This window comes from Piliocolobus tephrosceles, unplaced genomic scaffold (assembly GCF_002776525.5).
Source record: "Piliocolobus tephrosceles isolate RC106 unplaced genomic scaffold, ASM277652v3 unscaffolded_27033, whole genome shotgun sequence".
Taxonomy (NCBI): Eukaryota; Metazoa; Chordata; class Mammalia; order Primates; family Cercopithecidae; genus Piliocolobus; species Piliocolobus tephrosceles.
Genome location: NW_022309903.1, coordinates 1 through 17,224, shown reverse-complemented (window position 1 = coordinate 17,224; position 17,224 = coordinate 1). Strand labels below are relative to the sequence as shown.

The 17,224-nt window shown below is 52.8% G+C and overlaps 1 protein-coding gene across 1 annotated transcript; it reads right to left on the bottom strand.

The window, feature by feature from the left end:
* Positions 1-842: 842 nt before the first annotated feature.
* Positions 843-12,297, bottom strand: LOC111520803 (ubiquitin carboxyl-terminal hydrolase 6-like; the record flags this gene model as incomplete). Its single annotated transcript, XM_026451030.1, is given in 14 exon segments — positions 843-979; positions 2,119-2,197; positions 2,908-2,974; positions 3,436-3,538; positions 3,996-4,045; positions 5,038-5,142; positions 7,332-7,840; positions 8,120-8,156; positions 8,333-8,440; positions 8,885-8,965; positions 9,091-9,160; positions 10,398-10,480; positions 10,646-10,712; positions 12,146-12,297. Coding segments are annotated over 13 exon segments (1,495 nt in total), but the record flags the coding sequence as incomplete, so codon positions are not given.
* Between the last annotated feature and the right edge of the window lie 4,927 nt (positions 12,298-17,224).

The window sequence follows — 17,224 nt, the reverse complement described above, 5'->3', positions numbered from 1 at the left end:
AGATCTGATACCAAAACCTATCTTGCTGGGTTGGCATGAGCGCTGAATCAAATTGTGCACATAATAGCTGGTGCTGTGCCTGGTACACAGATGCTTTCTAAATATTAGGTTAAAATATGAGCATGACATTATCTCCTCTGGAACAGAGGCCTAATGAACTATATCCATCACCCTGCAGTCACAAGGACGTCTGTCTCATTGTCCCCATGTCTCAGGTTCTCTCACCTTCTCCTGGACAGTGGGGAGCACTGCCAGGCTCTGCCTCTCTGATCCCACTTTCTTTTTTATTTTTTTGAGACAGAGTCTCTGTTGCCCAGGCTGGAGTGCAGTGGTGCAATCTCAGCTCAGTGTAACCTCCGTCCCCCGGCTTCAAGCAATTCTCCTGCCTCAGCCTCCCGAGGGTCAGGGATTACAGGCGTGCACCACCATGCCTGACTCATTTATTTTGTATTTTTAGTAGAGATGGGGTTTTGCCCTGTTGGCTAGGCTTGTCTCGAACTCCTAACCTCAAGTGATCCACCCGTCTCGGCCTCCCAGAGTGCTGGGGTTACAAGTGTGAGCCACCATGCCTGGCTTATCCCACTTTCTGACTTTGGCCACTGTATTTAAGGGGATACACTGGCGGTGTCATTATCACTGGGGAAACTAAGGCCAGGGAGTCATGCCTTATGGGCTGGGACTGTTTCCACAGCTGCTTTCTCATAAGCTTTCACGGCCCACCCTCTCAGCATGAAGGACAGGGATGGCTGTCGCTGGCAGGCCCAGGCCCGGGCCCAACCCCTCAGCCAGGTGGGGTGGCCGGAGGATGCCAGGCAGCACTGGCTACCTGGCCCAGGGCTCACCACTTTCGTCCTCGGACTCCAGGCGTACTGTCTGGTGGGGTGCGGGGCCTTTCACCACATGCTCCAGGATGCCTTGGACCAGGGCCGGCTGGTTGCCTGGGCAATCCCCAAGGTGCTCACCCAGCTGTAGTTCAGGCCTTGGTCATCCCCACAAGAAAGTTCCACCAGGAGAAGGAAAAACAAGCCTCAGGTGGACTGGGCGCCATGGCTCACACCTATAATACCAGCACTTTGGGAGGCCGAGGCGGATAGATTGCCTGAGGTCAGCAGTTCAAGACCAGCCTGGTCAACATAGTGAAACCCCTTCTGTAATAAAAATACAAACATTAGCTGGGCGTGGAGGTGGGCGCCTGTAATCCCAGCTACTCGGGAAGCTGAGGCAGGAGAATGGCTTGAGCCCAGGAGGCGGATGTTGTAGTGAGCCGAGATCATACCACTGCACTCCAGCCTGGGCAACTGAGTGAGACTCCGTGTCCAAAAAAAAAAGAAAAAGAGGAAGAAGCTGCCGCCTCAGGTGACTGCAGGATTTCCTCCAGGGCTCCTGATGGGCAGGCGAGATTCCCCAGGAAATGTGCCCTCCTTTCATTTTCCTGGCTGGTTCCACAAGCCTGGGCCGCCACCCTGAGCATGGGATGAGGGATCCCCACAGGCAGGGGTGCTTGAGAGGGCCCCGGGAGCTTCCCTCTGGGGAGGAGAGGGACCCACCCCTTCCCAGCAGCCCTCTGAGCCCCCGAGCGCTTGGCCACAGCCTCTGCCTAAAGAAAGCATCCCCCTTGGAGACACGTGGACATCAGAAGAAACCTTTCCTTGTTGCCAGGACAAACCCTGTTCTTATTAGAACCAAGGCCAGTTTTCCTAATGCACGTGGGGAGGACAGCACGGATTAATGAAACCTGCAGATAATCCACAAGGCTCGTTTCCCAGAGCTGGGAAATCGCTTTCCCTGCCAACACTTTTCCTGAAAGTTCTTCAGAATGAATCAAACAGTTTAAGTCTGTCTTGCACTCTCCTTTTAGTGAAAGAGTTCAATGAGGAAGGAGAGGAAGTGGAGCAGGTGCTTAGTGTCCAAGCTGGAAAAGTGGCCGTGGTTAACCAAGACTAGATGTAGAAGCACAGGCGGCCACAGGTCCAGGTGAGCCCGTTCTACGATGGTGTGGCTGCTGATGCCAGCAGAGGCTCCTCTCCTCTCCCTTCAAAGACTGATTTCTTCTGGTCTGTCATTCATTAGAAGAAAATCAACAGAGCATCACCCGAGAAGCCCTGCACTTTCCCTTACCTGGATGGCGGACTCTGTAGATTCTGCCGAGATTTGAGCCTCATGGTGAACACGTTCTTGGCGTGCATGCTGCTGAGGGCTGCGAAGGACACAGAGACAGTGAACAGGCAAAGTGGCTCTTGAGCGTGGGTGGTGGAAGCCCCGACATGTCTGAGTCAGTGACACCTGGACACTACACTTGCGGCATCCTGCTGAGGTGGCCGTTGGGGTTTTCTTTCCTTTCCTTTTATTCCACTGTTTCTGAATCACAAATAAAGATCCTTGATCTGATACAGGGCAGCCGTGTTGCTTCTAGGTGTTGGGAAATTCAATTTAGGAACCTAAAAATGGAAAGTCCCAGGACATCTCCACGGCTCGGGATGCACAGGAGTGCATCGTTGACACTGGGGAGATCTTAAACATGTAGAAACCTTCAGGACTATCTTAGTCAGGGCACAGGGCACAGCACCCCGGGGTGCAGAGTGGAGAGTTCACCACTACGGCCTGGAATCACCTCTGCGACGCCTTCTTCACGACCCTTGGCTGCCTTCGCGGCTGGAAGACTGGGGCTCAGACCCCAACATGGCCATAGCCTAGCAACAACTTCACCTCCCTGAACTGCAATTCCTCCATCTGTGCCTTTCTCCCAGGAGTGTCCTCTCCTTGACGTAGGTCTCCTTGACCATGGGCTCAGGGCTCAAACCACAACACAAACAAGCCCTGTGTCCTGAAATAAGCAGGTCCCTTTGCTGAGGTCCAAAGGCTGTGAGTCCTGCATGAGCCTGAAGTGGTGCAGGTCCCTGGTCACACTGGAGGTGTAGAGCTTGGGGATCTGAATGTGCTGTTTGCCTTGGACATCAAACGTCTCACGGGCTGCCTGGAAGAAGCTGGAGCAGATGGGTGTTAATGGTTCCCTAAATGACGGGGTCAACCAAGTCACTAAAGAGCTAAGGAGATACTGAGTGGATCCAAAGTGGACCCGCCACTGTGTGGTGCCTATCCCCAGGATCTCTATGGCTGAAACATACACAGTAGTTAAGAGGTGTCCTAGGTAGTCAGTGGGGGATAGACTTTAACCAGAAGCTCCCTAAGGGCACGGGGGTACCTGTGCCACCTTCTCCCCCAGAGTGGTGTGCACAGGGTGGAGCCCTTCTAGGGGACTGAGGGAGAGCAGCAGTGACCTAAGCCCTCAGGCCCGTGGCCCTGGCCCATGTCTGGGACCACATCTACAGGACCAGGGGCAAAGGTCATGGCACCCAGGATGCCAGCACAGATATCCTAGGCATGAATGCTCCCTGTCATGTCCCTGCTGTGGAGCAGCTGTGGCTGGGAACCGACCTTGAAGGTTTGCACGGCCCAGCTGCGGAAGGCGTCCTCCTGCCCTCTGAGCTCTTCCTCTTCCCCCATCGGGGTGAGCTGAGAGGCCCCCAGGTGGGAGCTTCTGGTTGAGGTCAGGAGTAAAGGCTCAGAACTGAGGGCACTTGCTGGAGCCGAAGTCAAACACAGCATACCTGCCCGAGGACACACGGAGACTCGTGTCCCATGTAAGCAGTACCTGGCACCCAGCACCCAACACCAACAGCCTGGAGGGCCAGCCCCAGACACTTCCTCTCCAGCTGGAGCATGGAGCTAGACCTCCTTCTGGTCCTCTTGATCCCCCAGCCTTGTCACCAACTCCTATGACCAGCTCATGCTTGGCCTGCAGACCTGTGAGAGGGACTGGGTTTCCGTGGCTTGACCCGTGACACACTCCGAGGGCAAACCTCTGAGCCAGGGTCCCTCTGTGCCTGGTCAGCTCTGAGAAGACCCCGTATGCACACCCAGTTCCATCCCCTGAACCCAGACTTTGAGTACACAGGGAAGGGCTAGGACGTATAGGAGGAGGGAAGAAGCTTTACCTGAATTTGTTGGTGAGCAGTTTTAACATGAAGAGGGATTTCTTCAGTTTCTAGATAGAGAGGGAATGACAGTGTTCTCAGACCAGGATGAAAAAACAAAACAACAACCAAAAAAACACTGCTTTTTCCCTTCTTCTGGAAAACTGGCCACAGCAGCCAGGAGATGGCTCCCGGCCCACAATTAAAGTTGGTTTACATATGGGGCCACCTGGCCAAGGACCTGGTTGTCAGCTGACAAGTTTAGCTTGTCTCTCACCCCAGCTAAACTATAGCAACTGGTGTGGGCCCTGCCCCTTAATGGGGGATCTGGAACAGCCTGGCCTCCTCCCATCCAGCCCTGGCAGAGGGGGTCTGCCTTATAGCAGGGCATCTCCAGAGGGCCTCCTAATGGGCTATGATTCTCTTCTGGTTTGGAACCTGGTAGAAGCAACAGCAATTGGTCCTATAGTCTCTGAAATAAGGTTGGCTCTCCAGGAACCCAAGACGATCCCAGGAGGTGTGTGACCCAGCAGAACTAGCGTCAAATCCCAGGGTAAGTATTTACTCCCTTTTCATAATTTATTTTTTAGTTCTTCCCCTTCAATTACATTTTCATTCTTCTGAGCACTGGAGAGACAGTCTCGAATTGGTGCTAATAGACCTTTAATACCTCTCTCATTGCCTATTACTCTTTTTAAAAAACAAAGAAAGAGCAGGCCTTGGTCAGGGAATAGCATCTAACTACAATTCATTAATTTCATGTTGTTTTCATTGAATTTATGTTTTGCTGGCTTTCCACTTGTGAGAGTGATACAAGTTTCCTTTAAACATGAATTCGTAAATACAAACAGGTAGGCCATTCAGAGAAATATATAAAATATGTCATAGGAAAGATGATACTCCCGTATGGCAATAATTACGACAAATGACCTGAGTGATCCAGAGTGACCTGAGCACTGACTTCCAAACGCCCTCCGTAGGATGTCCTGCATCCCCCAGACCCTTTCCTAGATCCTGCCGTGCCTGACCACCCCATAGACCATCCAGACCTCAGGCCACCCACCTCTCTGTTGCCACAGCAGTCTCCGTTCCTGAACGTGCTGGTCACTACCAACAGCAGCTGCTCCGCCTCCAGGCAGATCAGCCCGTACTCATCCATGCAGAGAATCTGGACCGTACCCAGGTGAACATAAGCCCTCAGCTCTCAGTAGACACTCTGGGCTTTCTACCCTCCCCAGACACTCTGGGCTTCCTCCCACACCTCTCCCAGCCCAGGGCTCCTGGGCTCATCTGTCTCTCCCAGTGCCCAGCACAGGCGTGGCACGGAGGAGGTGAATGAACCGATTTGAACACATCATTCTCGATTCTCCTTCCCCGCTCAAGCCCGGCAGCTAACCCATCAGCGAGTCCTGGAGGCTCTGCCTCCAAAATACTGCCTATCCCATGTCCAAATGCCTCCCGCCACGTCCACTGCTACTTGCAATTCTGTGTGTGTGGAAATATTTCCACAAAATTGGAATGAGCAGGTCACAGCTGCGCCTGGAGGGAATGGCCGGGGAAATGTGCCCTCGCCTTGTTATTCTATCCGGGCCCACCCAGCTGAGGATGGGGGACCTGCCACCAGTCTCCTGGCAGTTCCGGCCTCCTGGGAGCCAGCAGGTGAGGACCCAAGAGTGTTTTCAGCGACCTGGCTGACCTTGTCATCAGTTAGTCCCACCTTGGCCTAGGCCTCTATGCAGCACAGATCACAGCTCATTCCATCCTGGCATTACACTGGCCTGTGCCCTGTCCTCAGGGTCACATCCGTCTCCCAGAAGCTGTGCGACCCTGGAAAACCCATGAACCTGTCTAACAGTCAGGTCCCTCCTCTGTGCATTAACAATGACATTGACGCCTGCTTTGCAGGGCGCTGGGAGGACAGAGGGAGGTGTGTGCTGGAGAGCTCCCCAAGGGCAAGGCCTGGCTCTGCGTCACTCACTCTCAGATCCTCAGAGCCTGGAACTGGCCCAGCAGGTGGCCACCATTCCCTAAGAATTGGATTTGATCCGTCAGTGCTGAAGGCAGGGGATAGAGCTTAGACAGACCCCCTGTGTCCTGTCTTCTTTATCTGCCGCTTACTCATCCTTGTCCCTTTCACATGCACCCTGTAGAGCAGGTGTTCACTGAGCTTCCACACAATGCAGCAAGAGCAGCTGATGGATATTGAGGCCTGGATTCACTGTCAAAGTGTTTCTCAAACTGTGCTCTGTGGAACACCATGGAAAACATTTACTGTACAAGTTTGAAAATCCCAGGAGCTGGGCATAGTGGCTCACGCCTGTAATCCCAGCACTTTGGGAGGCTGAGGTGGGCAGATCATAAGGTCAGGAGATGGAGACCATCCTGGCCAAACTGATGAAACCCCATCTCTACTAAAATACAAAAATTCAAAAATTAGCCAGGCGTGGTGGCAAGCGCCTATAGTCCCAGCTACTCCGGAGGCTGAGGCAGGAGAATTGCTTGAACCCGGGAGGCAGAAGTTGCAGTGAGCCGAGATCCTGCCACTGTACTCTAGCCTGGGCTAGAGCAAAACTTCCATCTAAAAAACAAAGAAAGAAAGAAAAGAAAATCCATGCCCACAGGTCTACCCTTGTGTATGAACAATCAGCTCTACCATTCAGCCCAGGTGTGTGTTTGCTGGACCATCTGGAGGAAGCTGAGGAGACATGAGCTGAAGGCAGAGGGTGAGTCCGAGGTGGGACCTTGGGACAGACACAAGAAGTTAGGCAAAAATGGGTGAAATCAAATACATTTCACCATATTAATATAATTACAGCCTTAATAACCTTAGATAACAGTTCACATTATTATTTAGTTAATAGGATTCTACCCACGTTAAATTTCTTAATTTTTTTAAGAGATAAAGTCTCACTCTGTCACCCAGGCTGGAGTGCAGTGGTGCAATCATGGCTCACTGCTTCCTGGAACTCAGGGGCTCCAGCAGTCCTGCCTAAGCCTCTTGATTAGGTGGGACTATAGGCACACGCCACCATGCCTGGCTAATTTCTTTGACTTTTCTCTAGAGCCAGGGTCCACCTGTGTTTCCCAGGCTGGTCTCAGACTTCTAGGCTCAAGTGAAACTGAACCTCCTGCCTCGACCTCTCAGATTGCTGGGATTACAGGTGTGAGCCACCACACCTGGCCTAAATTTCTTATGTGCCATGGTACTACAAAATGTCATTATCAGGGGCAGCTGGATGGAAGGTGTAGGAGGTACTATAGTGCCTTTTCAAATTTTCTGTATATCTAAAACCATTTCAACAGTGAACATTTATTTTAAAACATGAAGATGGCTATCCTTCCATGAGTGTGAAGTACAAAGGCAGGCTCGTGGTGTCGTCGGAATTCAGAACTCTGGTAGCAGGACTTGCGGTGCTGGGAGGGGCTGGACATGGTTGGCTTTGTGATCTGGGGGCTGGTGTGTTCCATCTGTGAATGTCTTTTGAGCTGCACACATTCAGAAGAGACAGGGACCCAGCAGCTCTGTTTGAAATAGTGGGGGAACCAAGGGCCCCCTACATCCAGGTCCGTCGGGAGCCCGGGCATCGAGTTCCACTGCAGGAATCTCCAGGAACCCTGAGGTCCTCCCTGAGCCAGGGCCGGGCTGGGCACACCCCGAGTGCCCACATGGTAGGCGTCTTCCCGGACAGCCCCACTGGGACAGGGTGTGGAAGGACCAGGTGCCCGTGGCGGGGAAGCTGACCAAATGGGCCGCTGGAACCAGGCTGGTGGGCTGGGAGGGGCCTGCCTGTTCCCCTTGCAGAGGGTCTTCCTGCCATGTGAAGCCCGCACAGGCCTGGGCGCCGAGGACCCTCGCTTGGGTTTGGCTGAAAGGAAAACAGACGTGGTCAGGGTGAGCCAGACCCCCGGGCTGGGGAAGCAGGGCACTGCAGGGCAAGGGGGGTCCCTGAGCCGGGGTCTCCCTGTGCCCCCTTACCTGGTCATTCAACATCTGGAGAAGCCAGCTGAATGAGGAACCCTGTGCGCATAGACCTTCCTTGTGATGGGAGGAACAGAGGTGCTCAGGGACCCCTGGGCTGCCCTAAAAACCTCCCTCCCTCTTCCACAGTCAGCCCTTCTGGAAGGAAGGAAAGAAGGACGGTTACCTTCTGCAGAAAGCTGCTTTTTCACTTGTTTCTGAAGCTGGAGAGGTTCACCAGAGCCGAGCTCGCCTGTGGTGCCTATGTCACCGTCCATGCTCGGGACGTGCATCTGTCCACCTCACCCACCCCCCAAAGCGGGGCTTGACGTTCCCTCCAGCTGGAGACCTGGGCCACTGACATGGCCTGGCCTCTTTGTTGTACTCTGGCTGAGCGTACCTGGAATTTTCTGGGGGTTTTCGCCTTGATTTCCTGAATGTTCAGGAGGACTGACCACACCTGCGTCCGGACGTTCATGGGAATGCCCTTATATACTCACTTCATCAGCTGTGGGCAGAAAACGATCTGGTGTCACAGGCCCTGCGACAACCCCAGTGAGAACCAGAGCCTGAGGATTCTGGAAATCTTTGGTTTTGGCCCCATGATTCCTCAGTAGAGGTGACGTCAAGCTGGGACAGGGTCTCCCTTCCCAGGATTGAAAGGGTGGATGGACACTCAGAGTCGGGACTCTGACCCGGATTCCTTCGGGTCACCAGGAGGCTTCCCTAACCCTGAGCTCCGGGTGGCCCCAGCCCTAGATACAGATTCCCTCCCAGCAAGGTGATGCCTGCATGAACAGGCAGCAAAGCTGGTGACCAGGCCTGCAGTCCTCTGGGTGAGGACAGTGTGCCACCTGCCCTCTGACAGGTTTACAGTGCCGGGTCACAGCCATGGGTGCCTGTCCCCTGTCTGCAGAGAGTGACTCTGGGGGCCTCTCCCTCCACACATGACGTTTTTACTGTTCTTATATGTCTCCCATTGTCCCAGCATTTTCATCCACTTGCTCTTGCATCTCATCTCCCGCCTCATTTGCTGTCAAATGAGGAATGTTGGAGTTAGCGGAGCTGCCAGGCTTCCTGGAGTCGCCCGTGGATACTGGGTCTTGGGCTCTGAAGCCCCGGTGGGACCCAGCTGGAGGGAGCCGAGGAAGGGCAGACCCTGAGGGCTGAGAGCCTTTGAGCAAATGAGCGCCACTGGGCTGGCTTTAGGTCCCCGGGACATGCCATCCTGGGGCCACAGACACACCAGTCGTAAGTCAGACCCCATCCTCTAGGTGGCGACCTGACACAAGTGGGCAGCCACCCCCAAGCCACAAATGTGATTCTCACTTTGGAATTTCATCAAACTGCAAGAGATACAGCAACCTGGGGTCAGGTCCAGCAGGGACTGCTGCACCTCCCAGTGACAGCGTGTTGCCCTCACCCGCCACTGCCCAGGCCCACTGCCTCCTCCGCCTCATCAATGACCCGCCGGGGTGGGCTCTAGGCTGGGCTCCTTTTTTTTTTTTTTTTTTTTATTTTATTTATTTTTATTTTTTTGAAATGGAGTCTCCCTCTGTCACCCAGGCTGGAGTGCAATAGCGTGATCTTGGTTCACTGCAAGTTCCACCTCCAGGGTTCACGCCATTCCCCTGCCTCAGCCTCCCGAGTAGCTGGGACTACAGGTGCCCGCCACCACAGCCAGCTAATTTTTTGTATTTTTAGTAGAGACAGAGTTTCACCATGGTAGCCAGGATGGTCTCGATCTCCTGACCTTGTGATCTGCCTGCCTCAGCCTCCCAAAGTGCTGGGATTACAGGCATAAGCGACCACAGCCGGCCCTAGGCTCTTCTTACCTGGCCCCAGATCCCCTCCCAGCACCAGACCCTGGGTCATTAGCCTCAAGATCTGCTGCCTCCCTGGCCTCTCCGTGAGATGCCCAGAACGAGGCCCTGCCCATCTTCTCCCCCATTCCCCTAAGGTCACAGCCCCCACTGTCCCCATTCCTTTCCCCCTTCCCCATGGAGACAGTGAGGGCTGTAGCTGTAGGGAAATGGGGAAGAACAGGGGCAGGTGGGCCCTCAGAGACCTGCTGGACAATAGCCCCGAGGCTGGGCCAGACGTCCCCTCACCCTGTGGACACAACCCTTGGATCTCACTGGGGTTGTTTCCAAGTAGACATGGCCAGACCCTCAGGCTGCCCCGCTCCTCTTGTGCTGACTTGGGGACAGAACTGCTGAGAGTCCAGGGGCCTGACCTAGCCCAGTCTCCAGTCCCACCGGGCTCCTTAGATGGGCCCCGCACCTCTGACCTAACAACCACCTCGGGCTGGACCTGCAGGGGAGCCAGGGAGGGGTTCTGACCCTGGAAAGGAGGTTGGCCCGACCCGGCGAGACAGTCCTGCCTCAGAATGACCTTCCTAAAAGAAAACCCATCCTTGAGCTGAGACAGGTAATTTAGGGGTGAGGGGAGCACAGCGGACTCACTGCACAATCCCAAAGTGATCAATGCTGCTGTAGATTCCAACAGGCTCAGGCCCCATATCCTCTGGCAGCCCAGCTCGGTGTCCCTGTAACCCAGAGGGAACCTTGGTGAGGGGTCCAAGGTAAAGGGTGCAAGGGCCTGTGGGTAGTGGCCACCCGTCCCCACCCTGTGCTCCTAGGGAGCCCAGGACCCTTTGACCAGGGCGCACTGGAAGAGTGCACCTCCCTCCAAGGAGCAGACCGACCTGTACCTTCTCATACTTCATAATGATGTCCTCTCGCTCCTCCGAAGTATCTGAGTCCTCTACCATGTCCATCCTGTGAGACAAAAACGTCTAAAGGTTACACCTTACCTGAGAACTTTGGCAAACACCTGAACCGCTCCCACCCGGCTCCCAGATGCTGCCTGGCTGTGTAACCCCCATTCCACCACTGCCCTCAGGTGAAAAGGGGCCAGACCCAGTGGCCCACACCTGCCCAGGTCTCTGGAGTCTCAAGCCTCCAGCAGGGGTGGGCATCTTCCCAAGGACTTGAGGACAGTGGGACCTGGACAGAGAGTCCTGTTGTCCCCAAATGCCATGAAATGGGCACACACCTGCCCTGGCAGTTTTAATGGTGTCCACCTGCCAAAGGTGAAGGGTCTATGATGGGCTATTCCAGGGATGTGGAGGCAGACTGGGGAGAGGGACCAGAGGTCTCTGTACGATCTGCCTCCTGGGATTCTCAGGGACCACAGAGATGCTCAGTTTCCTACGGGGAACAAGATCTCTCCTGAGTGCTCTGTTCTTCTCCGCTCATCACTTGGGCTACCGTGGCCCTTCAGTCTGAACAGTGAAGCCACTTTAGGAACAACAGGTTTAGGGGATGAAAATAAGCTACTGTGTCCAAAGCAGTCTCTGTGCTCGTGGAAACCACGTCTCTTGGGGAGGGTCTGTGGACTCCACCATTCTGAGGTGTCCATGCAGGAGGGGGCCTCATTGTCCTGGGTCACTGAGGAAGAACAGTGGGTCCTTGGTCCTGGGGAACACCTAGATGCATCATCCCTCCTGGGAACACTTCGGGCAAAAGGAGGGCAAGGCCTGGATAGGACCAGACAGAGAAAGAAATACTTGGGGACAACCCCAGTTCCTGGACCCCTTTGAACAAGATGGAAGATAGTCTCCCTCCAGCCAGCTCTCCAGGGCTCCTTCATTTTCCACAGCTGCTCAAAGGCAGAAGGCTCCCCATGCCACTCCCGGACAAGGGACCATGTGTGTCTAGTGGGTCTCACAGGGACCATCAGGACCCAGCTTAGGCCCCAGATGTGTTCTGAGGACCCTCCCCTCCTTCCCACCCACAGTGGATCCATCCCAGTGGGTCTGCCAGGGCCAGGCTCTGCCCCCTCGGGATCGGAAACCCTGGACAGATTTGAGATCTAGGGCAGGGAGACCACAGGGTTCAGGCCTTAAGTCCAGCCCTGCACATGGCAGGGCTGACAGCAAAACCCAGGGTCATGTCAGGATTCCTGGGTCGATTACCGCCTCTGACACCAGACGTCTCAGTTGCCAAATGGGTATATTTGGGAACAGCACCTACCCTATGGAGGCACCATGAGGATGAAAGAGACAATCATCTACACAGGCAGTGTAGAATGGGTGCCCGGTGAATGCTCGGGATGACCCTCCTCAGCAGGTGCCCAGAAGCCAACACAGCCCACCCCGTAGCCATTGTCCCCAAGTCAGCCTGGAGGGAAGAGAGCAGGTCACACTCACCTGATTCTGATGAATCAGCTGGCCTGTGTTACGCCTCTCAGGGAGAAAACCTTTGAGTTCACAGAGCTGCTCCAGATACCACTGTGTGTGTGTAGCTGCTGTAGAACAGAGGCAGGCTGGAGAGCGGATGGGTGCTAAGCACCAGTGACATTCTGAGGTCATAGCACGCATCACAATGGGGCCTTGCCTGGGTCAGCATCCTCCACTGCCTGAGGCATCAACATGCCTGCCTACAGTGTGTATGTGCACACATGTATGTGGGTAAACACGTCTGTGCATACGTGTATTGCTTCTCTTGCCATGCTTGGCTGCCCCACTCATGTGCACCCAGTTCCTCATCACTGTCGCCCCCAGGGCCCAGGGCTAGAATCAGATCATCCATGGGTGCTCCCTGACCTCAGCCCTCCCCGCCCAGGGTGGTCCTGAGACACACGTAGGGGTGGAGGGAAGTGACTGCTGCTGTTGAATCTCAGAATAAAAGTGCTAATACTATTACCTAATGCTCTTTTTAGTATCTCTATTGGTCTTTTCAAAATACTATCTCTAGTGATATCTCTTTTTTTATTTCTGATATTTTAACTGGGTACTTCTCTCCATTACCCTTGGTTATTCCAGCTAGAGGAGCCTGTGGGGAAAGTGCCCTACACACAGTAGGGCCTCACTCTTCTAGACATGTTTTCTAAAGTCTGGCTCATCTGTCCTTCCACCCAGGGCCTAGGGGCTGCCAAATTCCAGGGAACAGAAAGAGCTTGGGATAAAAAGAACATTTAAGGGGAGGGCTTTGACCTGGGCTGAGTCTGCCTGTGCCATCCAATCATGGAGCCTCAAGTCCTGAGACACGGTGTCCAGATGCCCCAGTGCAGGGCCCTCCTGATGGACACCTGTTCCCCTGTACTCATTAGCAACCTCACCTACCCTGCTCTCAAAGCACACTCGGCCCTCATATCCGGAAGCTCTGCATCTGTGGATTTAGCCAACAGCAGATGGAAAATATTCAGAAACGAAATTGGATGCTTATGATTCCACTGAACATGTGCAGACTTTGTTCTTGTCATCATTCCCTAAACAATACAGTATCACAACCATTTGTATAGCATCTGCATTGTATTACATATCATCAATAATCTAGAAATAGTCTAATGTATACGGGAGGATGTGCATAGCTTATATGTAATTACTCAGTCATGTCATATCAGAGATGAGCATTCATGGATTTTGGCATCCCAGGGGACCCTAGAACTAATCATCCATGGATACCAAGGGATGACTGTATAAACTCACTCAGGAAGGCTTCTTATTGGAGGAAGGGCCCCGTTCAGGACAGCCAGGGGCATCCTCCCTGGACTACTGTCCATTCATCCACCCATTCACCCATTGGCCCCCCCACTCTAGGACTGTCCCAATGACAGCCCTAGCAAGTGGAGACAACAAAAAATACCGGCTCATGTTGTCCAGCTTTGAGGTCTTGGAAGAAGTTGCACCAGTGTGAGAATAGGGGGTCAGTATGAGAATAGGGGGTCAGTTTCCTACAGGATCCAGAGAGTATATCAGGCAGCCTCGGGGTGAGAAAAGGAGCCTGGCCTCTCCAGCAGCCACACAGGCCTGCAGTAGGATGGGGCTGGGGCTGGCCGTGTGGATCACCTGGGCCTCATGAGGGGAAAAGAAAAACCAGGGGCAGAGGAGAAGCATGGGGGCAGCTGGTGGCCTAAGGAGAAGGTGCTTCAGGGAAGCGGTCTGTATTAGTTTGTTTTCACACTGCGATAAAGAAATACTTGAGACTGGGTAATTTATAGAGGAAAGAGGTTTAATTGACTCGCAGTTCAGGGAACTTACAATCGTGGCAGAAGGCAAAGGGGAAGCGGCACCTTCTTCACAAGGCGGCAGGAGGGAGTGAGTAGAGAACCCCTTCTCTAAGAGAATAAAACCTTTGACCACTGCTCTTCCTTAGTGGATTTTGTTTGTCTTCTGATGAACTGTAAGGTCCCGTCTATCATTTTCCTAGGCTCAAGGATCCATCAAAAGCTGACGCTTCTTTTGGGAAGGCTCTGCAGTGCCTTCTTCTCACCAGGCTCCCCAGGAAGCTTGTAAACTTGGTTTGCACCTTAAGCAGCCAGGTACACGCTGGGGCTCTGCTTCTCTTTTTCACTAAGAGGGAGAGCCAAGAAAGAGACTGAAGCATGCTCTGTAGAGAAGACACTGGTGCAAATGCCAGGAGAACGAGGGCCTGAGTTGTCTTCATTCCCCTTAAAAACACGCATTCCCTCCCATGCCACCTTAGTGAGGACATGAAGCACAGTGAGTGTGTGTGTCTGTGAGTGTATGTGTGCAGGTATATACACGTGTATATATTTATGTGCATGTGTGCATGTGTGTGTGTGTGTGTGTGTGCATGCATGTGTACATGTCTGTATGCATATGTGCATGTGTGTGTGGTGCAGGGATATGAGGTGGACCAGATGTGGGAGCGCAGCTCCAGCTCCAAGCTGCACGTCTCTCTGTTAGAATGGTTTAGAGTCCCTGGACCACAGCAAGATAGTGTTTTCATGTGCATCCATTTATCTTAGCATCAAAACCCATATTTTTAGCAGCATGTAAACCTTAAGTTGCTTAACTATTCTTAGAAGCATTTACACCAGTAGTTCCCAACCTTTCTGGTCCCAGAGACCAGTTTCATGGAAGACAACTTTTCCACAGACCCGGGAGAAGGGGAAGGGATGATGTGGAGATGATTCAAGCCCATTACATTTATTGTGTGCTTTATTTCTATTATTATTTCACTGTAACATATAAGGAAACAATTACACAACTCACCATAATATAGAATCAGTGGAAGCCCTGAGCTTGTTTTCTGTAACTACATGGTCCCATCTGGGGGCGATGAGAGACAGTCACAGATGATCAGGCATTAGGTTCTCATAAGGAGCACGCAGTCTAGATCCCTGGCATGTGCAGTTCACAGTAGGATTCACGCTCCTATGAGAATCTAACGGCACCGCTCATCTCACACGAGGCAGAGCTCATGCCGTAATGGAGCTCAATGTGAGGGATGGGGAGCAGCTGTTTCTACAGATGAAGCTTCGCTCGCTGGCTGGCTGCTCACCTCCTGCTGTGCAGCCTGGTTCCAAACAGGAGGGAACCCCTGATTTATCCAGTAAGATAAATCCATTATGTAAGTTGACATTATTCGCCCTGCATTACCCAAATTATCCTGCATACCTACACCCCATACCTACACCCACCCAAGGGTCCCGTAGTGCACTTTGGGAGCTGGAGACAGTAAGCCTGGAGCTCTGTTGCACACTCCATCTCTCCACCATCTGTGGGCTAACAGGCTGCGTTAGTTTCCTAGGGCTGTTTTACAGGACCACAGACTGGGCACCCTCAACAACAGAATCTTACTGTCTCACAGTCCTGGAGGCCATGAGTCCAAGGTCAAGGTGTCAGCAGGGTGGGCTTCCTCTGAGGCTGTGCAGGAAAACTCTGTTCCAGGCCCATCTCCTAGCATGTTGGTGGCCATCTTCTCCTTATGACTCTTCATTAAGGGTGATTACGTTGAGGGCTCAGAAGAGAAGGGCTGGACAGAATGTTGGAGCATAAGGAGGGGGTCGGGCATGGTGACTCACACCTGAAATCTTAGCACTTTGGGAGGCCGAGGCAGGAGGACTGCTTGAGGCCAAGAGTTCAAGACCAACCTGGCCAAGATAGCAAGACCAAGTCTCAAAAAAAAAAAAGGAATATGGAAAGGAAAGGTCTTTCTGATGAAGTCTCAGATGGAAATAAAGAAGAGGTAAATGGAAACTGGAGGAAAGGTGAGTGACGCTTGCATTAAAGTGGCAAAGCACTAGTGTTTGGTGGAAGGTAGAACTTGTGAGTGATGAAACTGAAATTTGGCAGAAGAAATATCTAAGCAAATAAAGTACTGAAGGAGCGGCTTGATTCTTTTGAAGGTTTATAGGAAAATGAAAGAAAAGAGGAATGATTTAGAGACAGAACTTATAATCAAAAGGGAAGCAGAACTTAAAGATTCGGGAAATTTTTAGCCTTCTCAGTCTGTCCATATTGAACAGATAAGAAAGTGTGTTTGGGAGAGAACACGCGGATGTGGGTCAGGAGGCCTGCGTGGATCAGGGCTGGGCTCCTCACAAGGACAATGGAAGAGCGACCCTGAAGGTATTTTGTAGATCACTCAGGCTGCACTCTCATCACAGGCCCATGGTGCCAGGGCAGTGATGGCAGTACGGTTTCCAAGGTGGGCCCTGGGGACCTTGGGGCTTGCTGCCCAGCACTCCCTGAAGCCACTGGTTCCCACATTGTGCTGTGGTGCTCCTTGGCTGCTCCAACTGTTGCTCAATGGGCCCTGGTGGAGTGGGGAACATGATGTCACCCCTCCAGAGGGTACAGACAGAAAACTCTTCAGCAGCATCCACATGGTGCTCATTCTGCAGGTGCGCAGAGTGCAATAGCTGTGGGACATGGCTGCCTCCACCTACATTTCAAAGTATGTCCCAGAAAGCCTTGGGGTCAGGCAGAGAACTGCCACAGGGGAGGGACACCACAGAATGTCCCCACTAGGGCAATGCCCAGAGTCGTAGGGAGGAGGCTAGCCCCAAGATTCCAGGATGGTAGAGCCAGCAGTGTGCAAGGCCACCCTGGGAGAGCCTCAGGCATCAAACTCCAACATGTAAGAGCTGCTGCCTGGGCTGCACCCAGCAAAGCCATGGGGGAAGGGCCACCTGAAGCCCTGGGCCGCCCAACCACATCCTAGTATATCTGGAACATGGGCCATGGAGTCAAGGAAGGTTCTCAAGTTTTAAGATTAAATGTTCTTTTCCCTGTTGGGTTTTGGACTCACTTGGGACAACAACCACCAAAACCACCAAAAGCTGAAAGCAAAAAAACACAAAATAAACACCTTAACCCTATCCCTCCATTTAATGCAATTCAGGACTCCCACCAAGAAGAATTTCTCCATTTCTCAGCAAAGCTATAGGGCTGGTATTCAAACCCGCCTATAAGCGATGCTATTTCTTTTCCTTAGGTAATTATTTTCCCAGAACTCTTTGAAAAACAATTAAAATA